This window comes from Papilio xuthus, unplaced genomic scaffold (assembly GCF_000836235.2).
Source record: "Papilio xuthus unplaced genomic scaffold, Pxut_1.1 DF827461.1, whole genome shotgun sequence".
NCBI classification, from domain to species: Eukaryota; Metazoa; Arthropoda; class Insecta; order Lepidoptera; family Papilionidae; genus Papilio; species Papilio xuthus.
Window position 1 is genome coordinate 4,544,265 of NW_013531188.1, and position 21,245 is coordinate 4,565,509.

The 21,245-nt window shown below is 33.0% G+C and overlaps 1 protein-coding gene across 2 annotated transcripts in view; it reads right to left on the reverse strand.

The window, feature by feature from the left end:
• Positions 1 to 1,574: 1,574 nt before the first annotated feature.
• Positions 1,575 to 21,245, reverse strand: part of sigmar (Tumor necrosis factor alpha-induced protein 8-like protein sigmar) — a 33,934-nt gene continuing 14,263 nt past the window's right edge. For both annotated transcript variants that reach the window (XM_013314585.1, XM_013314586.1), the window contains exons 2-7: positions 19,411 to 19,458; positions 9,206 to 9,269; positions 3,521 to 3,654; positions 3,140 to 3,298; positions 2,683 to 2,780; positions 1,575 to 2,376 (exon numbers count right to left, since the gene is read on the reverse strand). In XM_013314585.1, coding sequence (XP_013170039.1) covers positions 2,205 to 2,376; positions 2,683 to 2,780; positions 3,140 to 3,298; positions 3,521 to 3,654; positions 9,206 to 9,215 — 573 coding nt within the window. In that variant the 5' untranslated portion in view covers positions 9,216 to 9,269; positions 19,411 to 19,458 and the 3' untranslated portion in view covers positions 1,575 to 2,204. The remainder of the gene's footprint in view (positions 2,377 to 2,682; positions 2,781 to 3,139; positions 3,299 to 3,520; positions 3,655 to 9,205; positions 9,270 to 19,410; positions 19,459 to 21,245) is intronic.

Below are 21,245 nucleotides of genomic sequence, written 5' to 3' on the forward strand. Positions count from 1 at the left end.
AGACAGGGACAGAAAGATTGGTTTGATAGACAACAATCATTATTATAATTGCTTATTGTGTTTCAGATTACTACTTTGACAGTAAAATTTAAGTAAACGATAGAGATTCGTTCTATCAAATTTTATATCAACAAAAAAACATATTATCAAAGTCTTATATATATTTTTGTAACACTTAGACTAGTGCACTATAGTGCTCAAAACGTGAACTTTAAAATATATGAGTGGAACAAAGTTTTTGTGGATTTAGTGATATTCCTTACTATTATGTCATGGATAGTTTTAAATGTTTATTTTATATTAAAACGTAAATTAAAATATTAAAATTACAAATAATATAAGTTAATAAGATAAAAAATATTCTAAAAACCGTATAATATTATATTATAAAATTGTCATGGAAATTAAGTATAGAACATTAAAAAAATCAATTATTCACTTTTATACCAAAGGAATTTTGCCATTTATTGTCAAAAAAATCTAATAAAAAAAATACTGCCATATAATTTTTTTCGATGGCTGACTATTTCTTTGATTTTATCTAGCTTCATATGTGTTCAATAGGATTTTTTATTATTAAAATATAGTCGAACCTAATTAAGCGAGAGTCCAAGGGACAAAGGTATTTTCTCGCTACCATTTATTCGGCAAGAGACCAAAGTAAATAATTCATATACATTTAATATACCGTTTTATTGCTAATAAAAGAGAGATATGAAGATTTGTTCAGATATGTAGTTATTATAATCTAGATTTAGATAGAAAACTTTGGTCCGAAATTACGAAGATAACTATGTGCTGTTTAGTCAAAAGTTTGATATTTTCTTTATATATTACAGACCTGTACTGATCCCTTGAGAAATAGAAAAATAATAATAGATAAAAATTATAATACTGCATATAAACAGTAATTTTTAGTAGAATTTTTAAAATCAGTAGAAAAAACTACCGTTAATTAAGAATTTGGTAACTATAACTACTAAATCAGGCGTTTAACTACAAACGACTTTCATTCACAAGTAACACCTATTAATATCTACTAAATGCGTTAATTTCCATAATCTGGCAACTAAATATACTTTTTAGTACATCAGGCAAGAATTATAACCTAAAACTAATATCAGATCTCATGAGATTAAAAAAATTAAAGCCAATGCGTGTAAATGAAATATATAAAAATTTGAAAATGGAATATAAAATTCGCGGCAAAATTAGGCAAGTTGTGCATTCAGTATACAAAATGAGACAAAAGTTTTTACGGCCAGCGCCATTGCGAAAATACTACGCGCGACTTAATAATATTAATTTTAAAACAATCAACTACATTATTGTTTTGACCCTTCGTAATTTTACAAAACATTCAATATATTTTTAATTTCCTCGCGTAAGTCGCTTAGTTCAACACACCAAGGTAATACCAACATTTTTATGATTTACCAAACAAAAGTTTTACATCGTTATGTGACAGTGCGACCAACATTATAAAGGAAACATTATTATTTAAATTATATTAAATCAAATTATTTTATGTAAAATTTATCGTTATAGCATTTGTTTATGTTCTATTTTAGTGTAATAGATATAAAATGTTTTTATCCTGACGCAATAAAATATTTTTTTCACTTACGGTAATATTTTTTTATTGGCAGCACCGTCACAAAAACTACTAACAGAAATATTACCAATTGGTAGCTTTATTTTTAGGAGAGCAACATTTTTTAATCTACGATTTAAAAGTAACATTTAATTAAAATTATTTGGACGACGTGAACGCTGAAAATGAGCAAACTCTAGTCTTAAAATAATAGCCCAAATAGGTCTAAAGTTAGTGTTTGCTTATTAAATAAAGCAAAGCGTCTACAAAACACCGATCGAATAGAGACCGAATAACGAATATTAATAATAAAGAGACAATCTCAATTTATTGAGATAACTATATTCTGATCCCAAAAGATTTGAAGAACGGTTCGCTTGAGAGTAAAAAGTTAAAAATTAACAGTGAAATTCACCCTTAACTGCCTTTAACAAGACAAACGAGTTTTTTTTTTCATAATTATTCTCCAATCGCCACGATTTCTACCGTTTTTAAAATAGTATAATGGCAACACCGGCCGAAAGCGGACCGATACTCTTTAATATAGAGATCATTTAGATGGTAAGAACAGCTTTGGTTATAGGACGGCTTACGTATCTCCTCGTTTGGTTTATATCAGGCCCCTGTCCAGTTCTTTGCGCAGCATCCTTGTCAGTTTGAGCACATCTTCGTCTATTTGGCCGGAGAATAAGGAATCTAAGAGGTCCCCGCGAGAAGCCAGTGCGAATACACCGGCCAGTCTAGATACTGATTTGTCTGACAAATGCCTTTCGACTACAGACCTGGAATTTAATAAGCATCAATATTATTTAAAGGAATAATTAAATATTCGCTTATCTTACTAATATTATAAATGCAAATGTTTAGATGGATGTTTGTTTGAACGTTATCTCCGGAACAACTAATCGGATTTTGATGAAATTTGGCACACATGTAGAACATAGTGTTGAAGAAAACAAAGACTATTTTTTTTAATACCTCGCAGACGAAGTGGAGGGCGACAGCTAGTCTTTACATAAAAATACTTTTACAAAATCTTGACGGAATGCTAAAACATTGCTAAATATTTTTAAAGTTGTATAGCTTACTTGAGCGATTGATGCGACTCCCTTAGAGCGTCCTGCAGGAAGCCACGGTCATACGAGAAGTCCACCTCGCAGAATGACACTACAGCCATCAGCACCGTCTGCAATACATAAAAAAACTACATTTATTGTTATACATTTCGACACATGACGATTCTACTACGAATATGACATATAGAATGTGATTTTACGGACTCAGGTGCACGCTAGCTCATTTGCCATCGCTAACAATTTAACTGAATGTTTGTATGTATGGATAGATGTTTGTTATGTATATCCAGAATGGCTGCGTAGTTCCTACTGGAATTTGGCATAGATGTATAATACTATCTAGAAGAATACCTAAGCTACCTAAAAAACTTTTTTTAATTTCGTGCAGATGAAGTCGCGCAAATAATATAAACACTAATTTAGAACTTCTTTTTTATTAAATTAGGATTAAAAAAATATGTATTCGTACATGGAATTTGCTGCGGAATGCGGCGAGGGCGCGCTCGTCTGCCGCGGAGAGCTGTCCGTGCCGACGCAGCACGCCGAGCTTCACCGCCGCCTTGATCACGTGCTTCACCAACTTCTCTGCCTCGCGCTTCTCCACGCGCTCCCTCAGCACCGTCAGAAACTAAACGAAACATATAACAAATGTATGGGTTTCCTCTGTTTTTTGTTGCTCGTTAGCCCTGTTATTTAGATGGATGGATGGATTTTTGTTAGAATGTATCTGTAGAACGGCTCAACGAAGACCTGGCCTGGAAGACCACATATGCTACTCATATTTTTTTTATTTTAATTGCCCAGACGGAATCGCGGGCGACAGCTAGTCTTCTATACCACTGACACTGACCTGGTCTAACAATTTAGCAGCGTGCTCGTCGAGAACCAAAGCGCGAGCGCTTGCTGCGCCCCCAACCCGCGACAGGAACTTCTTTTGCGCGCGCAGCGAGATGTCGCGGGCGCACCACGCACCGCCTTCCATGGCTGAAACAATTTATAAACCCTAATAGTAATAATAGTTTAAAGTTACAGCAAGTTAGTCCAGAAGAAGGCTAGTGTAACTGTGTTAGTACAAGGAATCAGAATATTGTTTGTTATGTAACATCATTTATTAATTTCAAGCACTAAGCCTGTCACTAACTTCGGTACTAAATCGGTTTAGAGTTACGTGTAGATCGGACAAGGTGAAACCGGAATATCAATTGTGATTAAAAAATTCAAGAAAATAATAATGAGGGTTTATGGAAATATTATTCTATTTGACTTCATTAAATACTCAACAGATTCGATAATATACTTCAACAGGACATCGTTCTGAATTATAGGAAATTTCTTTTATTGCTTCTGATGAAACGGAAAAGTCCTCAAGGAAATTGATGGAACGTGAAATAATGTGGGTCGGTGATAAACCTTCTTACATATAAAATTATATTTACGACTCTCAGCATTTTTTCGTCTAGGTAATCCGGTATTACGAACAAGGAGATTTTTTTTTACCTTTTAAATATATTTTATTTAAGTAAACAAATATGATGTAAGAAAGAAATTGCGTTATAAAAACAAATGTATTTCTTTGAAAAATAGATATTAAATTACTTGATTTTATGCGTTATGATTTCAAAGATGGTAAAGAAGACCCTAATTTATGAGAGCCCAAGGGTCACATACCGTTATGCGAAAGGGTTATGTCCTGACCGTCAATAAATCACATATTATATCGCTTTATATATTTGTCTCGTATATATCTGTTACGTACCAAAATAAGCGCCATTTTGGCCGCAAAAGTGAAAGTATTTTATACTAATTATTTGAAAATTTTATTAAAATTGAAACTTAATTAAATTAAAGTTATGACGACAAAAAAAAATAAAGATACGTGAACTTGAATAAAACGACTTACCATGAATTTCTAAGACCAAATTCTCTGTATAAAACATATCGTCAACCTTTGACAACGCATTGATAACAATATTTTTAAACGGAGATTTTAGACTCAGAAACCCACGGTTACTAATTTAAAAATATTTCTTAAAATTATATCAAACTAAAACGTCTACGTGAACGCTCTTATTTAATTCATTAGTAAACAAAGGCTTCAAGGAAATGTTCACGAAGCATCCCTTTTAGATAGAAAATACCTTTAACGGTAATGCAAAACCAATTTTCCGATAGAACCCTATTTGTATTTACCAAGAAACGTCTCGAACATTAATCAAAGTCTTCCGGTAGACGTATTTGATGAGTCAGTACATTACCTGACTCCATATCAACACAGTAGGGTTGGCGAATTATCTTATCGCGTGTTTATACGACCTTGTAGGGCTGCCAAATTACACGGGTGAGGCAATGTCAAGTTCCTGCAACCTTGGTAGGCGCTTTTTGCCTCGCCATGAACTTCCATTACTTTCGAACGTTTAGTAGTACACATAGTACGCATATGAAACTTCTTAACTTTGTGTTTAAATGATTTCGTTTGGTAAATTATCATTGTTTATATTATTTATGTTAGTTTAAATGACATTGCAAAATATGTAATGAGAAAAAAGTCCAGCAAAAGCATAGAAAATAAACTTTGCCTATCGCAGAATAACAGGCGCAGCATATACTAAGCCAACGATATTTTTCAAATATAAAACGTTGTTTATTTAAAATATTGTTTCATACATAATTGGAGCGAGGTTAGGGGGAGGGGAGGGTATTGTCGACAGAGTTTGGTTGTAGTCCATTTTGTTTACAATGCCCACGAGGCGGCCAATCGATTAACTAACTTTGTTAGGAAAGTTGATTAACATCGACCTTGTTTCGGCCTACCCTAAACGAAGTCGAATACTACCGTTTCATAATAACGTTGCCAGGAATTATTAATATTACATTTGTCTGTTGCTTTTGCTGTATAGAGGTACGTTTGCAATTACATTTAACAAATTGTACCTCAAATATATTGCATAAGTTTAAAAATTTATAAAGCAATGTATGAAACTTAACAATTTACAATGTCTTTTGTAGTTGTAGAATTTAAATGTTCACGTTCGTTAAATTACTCAATAGTGATGGTGAGTAATTCCGGCAATGGTTCCCGAGGATCTAGATTTTTGTTATAAGTTTACACTTTTACAATACTTTTTTATCATCCTTCTCAATTTTTGAGAAAAAGAGAGTCAGAATTATGTTCCAAGGAGAAGCGATAGTCAGAATCTGACATCTTACTAATATTATAAATGCGAATGTTTGAATGGATGGATGTTTTTTGAAGGTATCATCAGAACGAGTTAAGGGATATTGATGATTGGCAAGGACATAGATCATAGTCTGAAAGAACACATAGGCTACTGATGAAGTTTTTTTTAATTCCCCGCGGAGGGAGTCGTAAGCAAAAGCTAGTTTTTAAATAAGTCCCGATTTCCGTATTCAAAGATTTACAACTGTTTCTTTTTATAAACTTTTAACACCCGTATTTTGTTGATTAATTTTGAAACAGATGCGTCGTAAAGTCAATTAAATATCGGGGTGGCGGGATGCGGGGGTCGAGAGGGAGGGGACATCGACCGAGCGCCGCGCAAGCCAATTAACAACAATTTCTCATAATAATTCGGCTCCGGGAATTAACATGAAGGACTACTTGACACTCTTCTGAGTACTCCGGTTGAGGGTGACTGCGTTTTATTGCCACAAAGCGACTGACATAGATTATTATACAACCTTTGTAGACGAAATTCATCTTTAATGCTATGACTTTTCATTTCGATAAAAAACCAACATGCACAAAAATATACATACGCACTGAAAACATTGTCATACTGAGTCTGCCAACATATTTAAGATAAGTTTCTTACGTACTTTAAATTCATCAAATATGAGGTAAGGTAACACGTATTCTGTACGTTATTTTTTAAAATGATTGTAATTAATTCTCATGCCAACTCCGCACCATTTTATCACTTCTTTTTGCAACGGTAATTAAATAAAGTTAATTACTTTTGAGACTTATTGACTACACGATGTGATAAAGTAAATCTCTCCTTACAATTATAATGAAACTAATATAAGAAGGTACTACATCTAACTAGAAGGTACAAAGTAATAAATCAATACAGCCAACAATCTTCCAATAAATTGAATTGAATACGCGCTACCTTCGAGCGATGTCCTCGAGCGCCTTGACACCGATCCGCCCGGCCTGGGAGTACGTTAGGGTTGCCACAATCTCCAAGTTTCGTCACCTCATATACATCCCCACCTACTATCTCAAACCTACGCTAACGTGTACGTTACAACTTTGGTCTTAGTTTTGTTGATTCCACGCATATTTTTGGAATTCTTCGCAGATATATGTACGTTGTATCAATTGTGCAATGCTACTAAATTGAAATGTTATGGGGTGAGAACTAATGGTATGAAACATATCATTGGATATCGTTCCAAGGATCATGGAAGCCTTAATTGTATCGAATATTCAAAGGGTGGTCGCTGTTTCGTCGGTATTTGGGTCTATGTTTACTGTATGTTGACAGCCCTAGCTTAGGCTTGAGGCCTGGGGGCCGGGCGGTTCCCGTCGCCCCGCCGTCTGTTACTTTCATGGCTTAGTACTTGTGTTTTACATAGATTTATACGGCATATAGAGAATTGTGGGTATTGATAGATTTTTATAAATGTAAGTATAACTAAAGACGAAAGTGCTTTAGTAATTTCTAATAAATTATTTATATCGACAAGATAGAACTTTCTAGATGTCTTAATGAGAACGTATGAGGTTCTGGGTATCAAACACGTATACATAGCACACCGAGTGGTCATCGCCCTGTTGGTCATCCCAGGTATCACTGGATGGATAAGACGGATAAATTTCTTCGGGAACTACATGGCCGGGACTGGGTTAGAACTGTGCGAGATTTTGTTGACGGAGGCCAAGGTCCAATTGGGATAGCTGCGTCACCCTAGTTAGTTAGATGTGGAGTGACACAGATAGAATTTTATTCAAGAGTGACTGATCTTACTAGATTTTGTTTCACTACAAATTTAGTCTACTAATAAGACATTATGTGGATGCTTATTCATAGTAACATTCTTTATTTTTTAATTCGTTTAATAATGTAAATTATCTATACGTTCTGTCCCTAAATTCTACGTCACTCGTGACTTGAATTTTATATAGAATTTATATTAGGGGCTGTTTGAATGAGGTCGCATCGAATGATAGCTAACTGATGAAGGTTATAGGTAATTAAATTTTAAAATTTGCTAGAAAATTTAATAAATCGATACATAAATCTATCAACATTGAATAAAATCCTGCCCTAATAAAAGTTATTCAAACTTGCGTGAGACATTATACTACTACTAATAAAACTTGTTTCAAGAATATTATCATCAAACTGCCCTTATTCGAAGGGTCGGCATAGTATGTATTACTCCATACATCTCTATCAGCCATATCTGTATCCTACCCCTTCTTACGCATATCCATCTTTTACACAATCCATCCATACTCTCTGTTGTCTTTCTCTACATTTGTAGCAATCCAGATTGTAAATTACAAGTTTTATGTCAATAATTTATATAGAAAATTTTATATTTTTGTACTATAGAATTTCATTGGAGTCGGTTACCAAAAACATAGGTAAAATATATAAAAATCTTCACTAATAATAGGTACATTGTCATCATAAGCATACCCACATTGTTGCTTTAAAAGGATATGTTTACTGTCTCCTTTTAGTGCATGTAAAAAGAGTCGTAAAATGGCACTTAATGTGTTTTATTTAACAGCTTACTTAGTCCTCTTTCCTCACCGCTGTGTAATTCTGACAGAAACAAAGATACAATGTTTTTCTATAATAATAAACAAAAAGTAGAATAAAAAGTTTGTAATCGTCAGAGAAGCATATTAGTCTTATTTTTTTTTAAACATTTATATAAAACACTAGGTGTCGCCCGCGACTCCGTCCGCGCGGAATGAAAAAGACAATTAGTAGCCTATGATTCTTCAGACTAAGTTCTACATCTATACCAAATTTCATCGAGATGTATGCAGCTGTTCGGGACATATAAACAAACATCGATCCATCCATCTAAATATTTGCATCTATAAGATTAGTAAGGTGTCATCACTTTTACTCTTTTGTAATAGAAAGAGGCGATAATATTATGATACAATTTATAGTGGAATTTCGCAGTTAGTAAACTTAATTTAGTAACATAATAATTGTATGATATCGTAATTGAAATCAGAACATATTTGTAATTCATTAACATCTCTGCCGTGGTTATTTCCAATTGAATCGTCAAAGCCCTCGCTTGCTTTGACTCCAATTAAATTTTGATTGAGGTCAAACGAAACGTTAGAACTTAATTATTCGAGACTCGTAACTGGTATTTAGACTTAACGTTTCAATTCAGGAAATGCAAAATATTATTTTGTAAAAAGTTAATATTTATTTTTAACTACCTATAAAACGTAAAACGAAACACAAATAAAAATATAAAGTTTGAAAAAATAAAAATGAAATAAAAAAAAAACAAAAAAGAAAACACTTACAGGCTACCATGGAGAAAACTTAAAAGAAAACTTGAGGCAACAACAGAAGATACTACTCCAAATCCTGTAATAAAAAAAATAAAACAAATTAAAAAAAAAGTACAAATAAAGAAATAGATATCTATGTTATTGAAGTTAACAATACAGAGTAAAAGCTAGGAAACAAAAAGCCATTAATCTTTTTAAAGTTTTTATTTTATTTAAAAATTTCTTCTTATATCAAGAAACGTACTAACACGTGGATTGTAAAAGCATGTCGTCATGCCTCGATGAAAAAATAAAACGAAAAAGGGAATGAAAAAATGGTAACTATAATCCATAAAATGTTATACCTCTCTGGGTTTCTGGGACTAAAATCTCTATATAATATAAACATATCATCCCCATTAGCCTTGTCAAAACAGACATAACAATATATATTTAAACGAAGTCTCCGAAACCCTCGCTGAGTAAAAAATTACTAGACAACATTTTTTATCTAAGTATTTTTGCAGTGGAAACGTACTATAACTATAAAAGATACACAAGAAATTATCATCATCAGCTCACTATACGTCCCCACCGAGGGGCTCTGTTCCTACCCTAAGTTAAGGGTGATTAGGCCATAGTCAACCACGCTGGCCAAGTGCGTCTCGGTTGACTTCACACATATCTTTGAATTTCTTCTCAGATCAGGTTTTCCTTCACCGTAAGAACGTCGAATAAATGTACATATGTAAATCGAAAATCGAAAAACACATTGGTACACGGCGGGATTCGAAACAAGGACCTGCAAATTGCAAGTCAAGTGCTTTACTCCTAATCCACTGACGCTCTTATACACTTACCAGAGATTATTCATAAGTCAATTCTTAATATATTTTTAGATGTTATCATATTGAATACCGTTCCAGTTATATTTATAATGTTTACCGCCTGTGACGCATATATTAGGTTAAAAGCAATGACTGGTACTTCCAGTTCTAAGTATTGAATAAATCATAGCTTTGTTATTAGCACAAAATACTTGTCGTACTCTGAGACGATTTATGGTTACACTAACTGTCAACCGCGAATCAGTTCACGCGGAAAATAATTAGTAGCCTATCTGTTCTTCCAGACTATATCTATTCCAAATTTCATCAAGCTATGTTGAGCCGTTCTGGAGATATCTCGTAACAAACATCATTCCATTGAAACATTCGCATTTATAATATTAGTAAGACAAGATTCGGATAAAGTTGTTTAGTTTAGATTTCTTGCTGTGAATCCTAACATCCCAAAATTCGAAACACTTATTCAATAAATGACTGTAAACAAGTAATGTTTAAGTTAGACTTTGATGTTTAAGTTACACTTATCAATACTTAATATGTTGATCAATAGAACGCCTTATTACTTTATTTATCTACGAGCATCATTAGGTTATCGTTCTAATAACGCACTCTTTGATGTATTAAATGAATAAACACATTCATCTAATAATAGTGAGCGTGCTACAAATGAAATACGATAATTATTATACACTAGCTGTCGCCCGCGACTCCATCTGCATGGTATTTAAAAAAAACTTAACTAGTAGCCTATGTATTCTTCCAGACAATAATTCTACATCCATGCCAAATATCAGCGAGATCTATGCAGCCGTTCTGTAGATAACTTAAAACAAACATCCATTTAAACTTTCGCATTTATAATATTAGTAAGATATAAGAATTATATGTTCTGTGTTAACTTGTTGAACAAAACGTGGTTTATAATTATAGACTTTCGTGGTTTTTACTAAAATATTTTTTAGCCGGATTTTTAACCCTTTTAGGTTGTTTAACGTCCGATATTTCCGCACATGCATGCGCCATGATCAATTGTTCCAAAACATCGGGAACTCTAACTACTTAATAATGGTAAGAGTCCTGTGTCTTACGAATATTTTTTTTACATATTAGCAGATTTTTTTGTAAATTTACTAATATTTCTTTTACCATTCCAACTAAGCTCTTGGCTTGTGCTAGGTTTACGACAATAGTCGAAAGGCGAGATTCGAACCCCCGACCTCGTGATCGGAAATCCGTACCCTTAACCATTAGGCTATTGACGCTTTAATTTTAATTATAAAATGTGGTTGGTCTAAAATTAGATGAGAATGAAGTATACTTATTTTATGAACACAGAGTTATCGTTATAAGCTATATAATTGCACTCAATTTGCTATAACTTTGCGGAGTACATAAAGTATGATGGCTTCACATAAAGCGGCAGCTACATAAATTCTTGACGCAATGAAAATAAATTGTGAAGATCAACACTTGTGAAAACGGATTTAGGGAAGAAAATAAAGCGTACTTTTGCTCGAGGGAAATAAAAAACGGGGCGTTGAGTAAGAGTCGATAAAATGTTACGTAATACTTTCGAATATTTAAATGTAGATAGCCGATGCAGAAAATAAATATATCTTGTTTCAAAGGTGTTTTTTTTTATTATTTAAATAGCTCGCAATGAATTCGAGTGTGAGAAGAACTGAAATAAAATGTCGTGTTTAAAATTATTTAATTTGTTTTAAAAGACAAAAAATTGAATTTGTACCATATACTGTGGGTTTCCGAGACAAAAATCCATGACATTGTCTTGGACAAAACTGAGATAAAAACATGTTATAAACGGGGAGTTATTGGTCTCAGAAATCCATGAATATAGTGTAATTCTGTATGTCTGATTGTAACAGCATATATAAAATGATAATTCAATTTATTAGATATTCAGTTAGTTTCAACTATATCGAATGAATTCACATTCCAATTACGCCATGAGCAATGCACGCCTTGCACATCTGTGTCGGAGATAAAGCCGGTTGCCATGGCAACGTGGTGTACTAACGCGATTGCTTCACGTATCGCTACTACTTAGGTAAAATATATCTACATCTACTAATATACTAATCATTTTAATTTTAGAAAAGAAGAAATGTTTCTTATGTTCCTAATATTTTCTTTATATTACAGTGGATATCTGAGACTAAATTCTCTATATAAAACATGTCGTCATCCCTGTCATTGTCTTTGGCAAAACAGCGATAACAAGTTTCACACGGGGATTTTGGTATCAGAAACCCACGGTTAATAATTTATTTCTTAATGTAAATAGCTATATTAGTTTATTACATAATCATAACACATAGATAAACATTTTGATTTGCTTAAAAGTACGAAAGAATGATCTTAACTTTCATAGATATTTTTGACCTATCCCATTCTTTCTTTTCAGATTCCTAAATCTAACAAACTAAAAATTCCATTGGAAAACAAGGGCGAGTATAAAGTGTATAAAATAGTACCGTCGTCTCAAAGCCCAGCCTACGCGATATCAGAGCGGCGTAAATAACGTCAAATTGAATTCGCGTCCCCGACGAGCCCGGCCGACGAGAATGGAATAACTACGAACAGATCTAAAGGATAAGAAACACGACAATACCTAACACGGTTGAATAAAGTATATATTAAAGCAATTGTCTAGATTTTAAGTGATTAAAATTAATTTATATTTCAGTATGTTGATGCGATTGTATGGATGGATGTTTGTTTGAAGGTATCTCCAAAATAGCTGCAAGGATCACGCTAGAATTTGGCAATGATGTAGAATATAGTCTGGAAGAACACATTGGCTATTAACATTCTTTACTTCTGTGCGGACGGATTCGCGGGCGATACCTACTAAAGTTTGCCGGTTCAGTTAGTTATGTATAAAATATAGCCTCAACATGTATGTAACATAAAGTAGCTCTAGAAAACTAAAGCGATATAAACAAAATACCTTGCTATTCAAAGGGTTCGTTTATAAATTCTTAGTAAAAGAAATCGCTTATTGAGATTTTTATCAGCAGTGTTTTTATAGGAGGTTTACGGTAAATTGAAAGACGAACGGTAGGACGGAGAATCGGTTTTTTTTCGTTTCATAAACCATAAAAGAGTTTTTAATAATATACTTTGTAACACGTAACGTTGAGTTTCCATTGTGGTAATACAATTATATTATCCCTAATTCTCTTTGACAAAACGAAGACTAACTACATGCTTAATACAATGTTATCACACCATACCCCTGAATATATATATATATATTTTATTATACAAAATCTTCATCTTTACATAACAAATTAGATATCTGTTAGACAGCAGTACTAAAACCCACAGGATGTACTTACTGGTCGCTTATTAATTTATAAGATCAGCAAATTAACAAATGCAGACGTTATTAACAATTTCACAATTATATTAAACAAAAAGAACAGAGATTAAACGGTTTTAAGACCAAAATAGAAAGACAAAAAATATTATAGATATATAAAACAATTGATTTTTAATTTGCAATAAACATAAGTTATTTATTTAAAAGTGCCGATTTCAAAATTCTTTTACATTTTTCTGGTTTCTTAACGATTTGTTCAAGCACGGCGCTTTACAGATCGCTGAGCAGCTGCGGCAGGAGATACTCCCAAGTTCGCATACCATAGGCATTAATATGATCATGCATTGCTTATATAGTATAATATCGGTTTACATAGCTCGCGGCTCATTCGATTGTTATTCAAATGGACAATTTGCCGAGTCATTACACGGGTTGAATGCGCCCGCCTGCTTGCATAAAGTACGTTTCCACATGTGTCTGCGGTAGACAACGCGTGAACCCTCCCTTTTCATCGACACGGAAACAATGATCGTGGAATCGCGGCTTTACTTAATCCTATAAATTGCTCTATCAAGATTTGACGTAATAAATTATTAATATACATTCTACATAGTCTGATTACAAACTTAATTGTAACTTTAACTATCGCAATATTATGACTACGAAAGTTTGGATGGATGGATGTTTGTTAAAAAGTATCTTCAGAACAATTGCATGGATCACGCTGTTTGGCATAGATGTAGAACATAGTCTGCTACACAAACGCCACTAATTAAGTTTTTATTTAATTCTGGGCAACTGGAGTCGCAGGAAACAGCTAGTTCATACTAGAGCTAAAACCCATACTAAGGAGTAAGAGACCATATTGTGCAATAACATGTATAGTAATATGACGAAGAACATCTGTGCCTAAAATCGTGACTAAAAGGATGTTACTTTAAAATAGTATTTTAATTAATTCGGGTCTTAAAATATAGAAGGGTAAACTTAATTAACAAACCCGAGAGGACCCGTCGTTAAATCTTGAAGCATCTTGCGTTAATGTTTCAATTTAAAGTGGGTTTTCAAAGTTGAAACACGATAATAAAAATAATAATAAATAATTAAAAAATAGTATAATAGTAGAATGTATGACTGTACCCTTCTGGAGTTACGCGGTAAGCTTATTATCTTACTAATACTATAAATGCGAATGTTTTGATGTATGGATGGATGTTTGTTAGAAAGTATCTCTAGAACGGTCGCATAGATCTTAATTAAATTTATAATAGATGTAGAACATAGTCAGGAAGAACACATACTCGTAGGTTACTAAGTTTTTTTTTTAATTCCACGCGGACGGTGTCCCGACAGCCAGCAATCCATACATCCATGAATTTATAAGGCGTAATTGTTTTTGTTTTTTCCAACAACCCTTTGTGACATTAAAGCTGGGGTTGTTACTTATTCAATGTAAGCAGGGTTTTGTGGATCGATACGTCGCCCTATGTCACGCGATACCTTTCCACTGAACAACGGCTACATATTTACTTCAGCTTGAGTTAAAAATTAATGTTCTTATGTTTTAAATATGACCACAGGTTTTGTAACTTAAAAAAAAAAATAATAAGAAATATTATATTGTACAAATTATTATCGTCATTTAACATAAGGAATATGCACAAAAAAGAGTACGGACCAAAGTCTGTAGATGTCTGAGTTGTTTGTTCGTATTGTAGAATTTCATGGTCCTAATATATAAATACTTTTTCTCTGATAATAAATTAAAAAAAAATCCGATTGACTATAGGCCCATGACACTAAGAAAAAGAATATGAAACAAATAAAATCTCACTCACATACACGAAAATAAGTTTAGTGGGCCTATCACGAATATTAGTGACAAACGCTACCGTATCGTCATCGACAAAATGTGTATTACTTGTGCAGCGTATCGGCCGTAAAGTACACCAAAAATCTCATACCAATTTTGACATAATTGGCGATAACAATACGAAGGCGCTTGTTGCAAATACACGTGCTAGGCACACAGTTTTTTTTTTTATATCATAACCTATTATATCCAAAACATATAACGGTTTACCTTTTAGAAATACATTGTTTCCATGATTCGAACTTACTCGTAACATTTTCTGGGAAATCATAAATATTATAATGAAGGGGCGGCCTCCGTCTACGTGAACATGTCTCGTCACTTTATCGTTACACTGCATTACTTGGACTGGAAAATCCTAAGGAACTACGTACGTGGGGGAATATGTAGCAATTTTTTAATCGATACTCTGTTCATATTAAAGGTGTGCTTCCACTAAACAATCAGATAATGCGAAAATAAATAATATAATAAAATTATAATAATATTTCTAATAAACTTTAACTACGTGTAATATGTAAATATATTTTTATGCGTTTTTTTATCAAGACATTCGTAAATAGAATTCAGAAATCTTTTTTTTCTAAATTTTGTAATGTAAGAATTACCTAATAGTGAGTCGAATTAAATCATAATATTGTTATATTAGTAACACACGTTACATTAACTAAACAAAACACCTTATGTTTACTTAGATGCATTACAATGCACTTTAGTACCTAATATTGCAAAACGTGACCTTTGGTTCGTCTTGTGTCATTGACCTGTGCGGACACTGCCTTTGCAATACAACGAATAACATTTCGCGAACTTATACTTGACTAAAATATAAATTTTGTAGCACCAAGATTGTTTTTTTTAACTTAAGTCCTTATATAAACTCTAAGACTAATGCTAATCAGACTGCACTAGCCGGGTACGGGGGCGGCTGCGGGCTCTGCTCCCGTCTTGGCATCTGCATCGAGCTTAGACGACGACGACGCTTTGGCTGTTGAATCAAATTGGTTTAGAACCACAAGCATAGTCACCTTACAGACGCTATATCATTGTATACGATAAGTGCGGACTAAGACATTAGAAACACCCTTACTACCCGACCCGCCTCTGCCCGTGCGCATTGTGAACGTAGCTGACGTCTACATATACATGATGAACTGCACGCGCCTCCACTCTGTGGTGTGGTTTTCCCTTGTAGCTCTTCAATCTTTTCCTGTAGCTCTTATACTATAAAATGAACGATGTAAGCAATGTGTACACGGTTAAATGTAGGCTCGAGCAACGTGGCTAATGACTATACACACAAGACGAGTGAAGCTTGCACTTACGGCCCTGATGCATTCTATTAAGGCTCCGCCTTACAATGTTCATTAATTGATTTACACAATAACATTAGCTTAAGTTAAAATCTTACTAACATTAAAAATTCGAAAGTTTGGATGTATGTATGGATGGATAGATGGATGTTTGTTTAAAGGTACCTCCAGAACGGGTTAAAAAATGTCGAAGAAATTTGGCATAGAAGTAGAACATAGACTGGAGGAAAAATAGGCTACTAATTTTTATTTTTATTCCGTGCGAACGAAGTCGCCGCCGAAAGCTAGTAAAGTAATAAAGTTTAAATTCATCTTAAGATTTTTGCGTACCATCTGAAAACTTGCCCCATTAAAGTCAATACTGAGAAATTATGCAAGATGTGCTTTTGTAAACCTTATCGAACACCCGTCGGCCGGGTACCCTTTTGTTAATTAAGTTTGCCATCCATATTTTAGTCTTAAATTAATTTAGGCGAGTGCCATTTTAAAGGGACGAAATTCTCATCACGAGTAAGAGAAGGTAAGAAATTATTATTAGTTTTAAGAAACGTTATAATTTTGCAACATAGAGCAACCAAATTTTTTATTCAATTTGTTTGTGAAAAATTCACATATTGAATTGTTTTGGAAATATAAATACGTCCTTGAGTTTACAGTCAAGGAATTAAATTTGCTTCTCATTTATAATCCAGTAGAGCTATAAATCAGGGCTTTCTGTCTTCGATGTTCAATGGTGGGTATGAAAAATACGTCCTCGACTGTAACTTCGTTACTCGTAATCCCTCGTCAGCTAAAGCCTTTGCCTTTGAATTCCATTTGAAACTATAACTAGCAGCTTGACATTTGCGAAATTCTTTTCAACGTGGTTGTAATAAATGCGAGTCGGAAACTAGGTTAACACCGTCAGAAAGAATAGCGAAAAACATGAGTTTTCATAGCCTAAAACTCCGTACAAGATATATTTTCATCTCTAACACTTAAAAAAAAACATGTTTTGGTAAAGATAGTTGGAATATTGACAGTGTAAAGCGGTAATACATGAGAAAGGATCCTATCGTATCGATAGATCCTTTAGATCGAGATCGATATAAGATATATAATACACCATAAGGATTTTATAACATAGCAGTTGGCTGATTTCGCCGGCGAAGAAATTAAATTAAAAAATATAGTCTATGTCATCCGAGGACAGTCTAGCTTCGTAACAGTGAAAGATATTTTCAAATCGGTTCACTACTTTTTAAGCCTATTCAAAGCCAACAATCAAACATAATCGTTCCTCTTTAAAGTTAGTAGACGTGATTTAGTAGTAAGTATTTTTGAACTTTTTATATCACAAGCTGTCCACCAGCTTTTAATTTAAAAAACTTTTTTTAACAAAGTATTTTATAGTCTAAAATATCTAATTTCGTAATCGTCAAAGGAGTCAATGACCTGCGTTCGCAACCTTTTTAAATTATCCTCAACGTAAAGATTTATCAGGCAACAAAATGTTTTAGGTCCGCATAACCACGGGACGGGTCCATTTCTAAAAATAGAACGTAACATAATACTGAGTAAGATAAAATTGAATATGATTATAGCTTGCTTAGCTTATATCCAGTCAAGCGTCGGTGGATCAGGGGTTTAAGCACTTGACTTGTAATCTGCAGGTCCTGGGTTCGAATCCTGCCATATATCATTGTGTTTTTCAATTTTTGATTTACATACTTACATTTATCCGACGTTCTTACGGTAAAGGAAAACATTGTGATGCAACCTGCACATATCTGAGAAGAAATTCAACGATATGTGTGAAGTCAACCAACCCGCACCGGGCCAGCGTGGTTGACTATGGCCTAGTCACCCCTTAATTTCGCATACATATAGAAGATAGTCTGGAAGAACACATAGACTTCTTATTAAGTTTTTTTTTTTTAATTTAATTCCTCGCGGATAAAGTCGCAAGCGATCGCTAGTATCTTATAATATCCATAAATCATTATCATTCTTTATATGTTAGCCTTGACACAACAAAAACGGTAAAGGTCTGCATTAAGCGATCGATGTAATTAACCTAGAAATACCTTTCTCTTAGTCATAGCATCGTAAGCCTAATAAGTACTCAATAAACCTATACCTGTATAATGTATTTATCTATAAATATTAGTCATTATTTCCTTTGCTTTATAATTTTCCCAACCTTTTTCACGCAACTCTGCTCGCGCGGATTTGAAAATGTTCTACATCTATGCTAAATTTCAGCGAGATCCGTGCAGCCATTAAGAAGATACATAATTACTAACATTTATCCATCCATTTAATCTTTTGCATTTATGATATTAGTAAGATTATGTTAGGATAGACCTAGGTTCATAAAAATAGATTAACCGTTTAGGGCTGTACCACACTTTTTGTACCTAATATGCATTCAAATAAATTTTCGCAATAATTTCTTTACTCTACAAGGAACTTGTAATGACTTGTCAAAACTACTATAGTTACTTTAATAGTGATAAAATTTTCTTAAGAAAATAAAGAATTATTAACTCCCTTGTTACTTTGAAAGTAAATGGTCCTATATGAGGTGAAACTTTGAATTAATCTCGGGTACTAAATTGTTGCGAACATAGGAAGTCATACGTAAAGAGATCCCTTCTCTATATCTAAACTTTGTTAAACTTCGGCTAACTTAAATAGACTCATGAAGTTTTATGTTAGTTAATGCTATGAGTTTCCACTGTCAAACATGGTGCAAAAACATATTGTCATCCTTCAGAATTTCGTTAAAAATAAACTAAAATATTAAAACATTGAAACATAAAAAATCAAATTTAAAAAAATAATAAAAAATAATAGAAAATAAAAAAGAAACTTACAATTGGCTAGCATTGAGAAAATTTAAACTGCAATATGTTCTGCAAATCCTGAAAACAAAAAGAAAAAAAATAAAACAAAAAATAAAATAAAAAAATGTACTAATACAGCAAGTAGCATAATATCGATAATATTTATTATTATTATTTATTTATTTATTCTGAATTCTCTAAATTAAATTTAGAGTGGATTTTATCTTTCATCTTGGTGCGCGTCCATGCGTCCGGATGCGAGGGACGTATTAAAAAGAAAAAGGATTGTAGTGTTGTAAAGAGACGAGACGTTAAAAATATCGATAACACAAATAAATCTATTAAGAAACGTAACGTTCAAATTCAGACAAGTTCATTCGTGTAAGTGAAATTAAAAAACTTTTAAAGGAAAAATTAAAAAAACTTTAAAAAGTTTAGTGAGTTAAAGTGAATGTTTACTTAGTAACTGTACAAAAGAAAATATCAGTATTGATATTATTTTATGACATAAAAGTACAAAAAAGTCTTTATTTTTAATAATCCACTGCGCAAAGGCACATCACTAAAGATACGTGAACTCTTCGCCGCCACATGTGAGCGTAAAGAAACTTTATCTGTACTCGGACAAATAATCAGACATCATACACAAATACATTCGTAAGCTAACTCTAAGAATAAATCAGAATTTAGTAACATGCGAAAGATGTGCTGCACATTCTCAAAATAATGAATGCAGATTATTACAGATGACATTTTTCACCTTGAATTTGTTAATTATCTATTAATATTTTAATCATATTTATTTAAAATTATGAGTCTTTTGAACCAATTTCATTAACTATTTATTAAGTTTAATTCGCGCACAAAAGTTCGCAACTAACAAACCACAAACGTATTGCGGCAAACGAGAAGTTTCAAGGACTTTTTCAATCGAATCTACAACCGCACGAAGACAGCGCCTGTGCAAATTTTAAGCGCAATTTTTTTTTTCACGAAGAATCGCGAGAGCGTTAGAAACTTTGCTTTTAGGGAACTTTAAAGTTAGTCTTATATGTTCAATACTCCAAGTCTTATTATAATTCTAGCAATATTTTAAACTAATATTATAAATGCGAGTGTTTAGATGGATAGATGGATGGATGTTTGTTTGAAGGTATTTCCGGAACGGCTCAACAGATCTTGCTAAAATTTGACATAGGTGTAGAAAGTTGTCTGAAAGAAGTCTCATTAAGTTGTTTTTTAATTTCGAGCTGACTGAGTCACTAGTTTTAAATAATATGAAGAATCGTTAAATTGACCATTAGCTTTTATTGCTTTGTAATAAGACCTAATAAAAAGGATGCTGTCAAAATTATCTTTATATGCGTGCTAAAATTTCAGAAAATTCTAGATACCTATTTCTACAATCTACATCTTATAAAATAATAATTATTTAATAAATTAAAAATATGATTAATTTGTGAAAATTAACAATTAAATTACAATTAATTAGGCTGTTAAATTAATTCCGTTTCCCTGTAGAGGCTTAAGAAGCGACGTTGTAAATTGATGAGCCGGCAGATCGTACTCTTTTCATTTAGGAGGGTTATTTTAATGGAGCTATAAATGACAACCCGCCAAGGGATTTATTAGCCCGGCAAATGAACCCTGGGAAATTACGGACGTTACAAAGTTACTGCTGATTTTAAGTTTCTGTGAAATAAGAAATTACATTCTCTTTGAGTCTGCTTGCCTAATAGTAATAGTAATTTAACCAAAATCAAAGTATATTTTTCATTAAACATATTTTTTTTGTCCACATAATTTTAAAGTCCACATAAGTTTGCGTTTAATTGATTATTTGGCGATTGTGAGACGCAAACGAC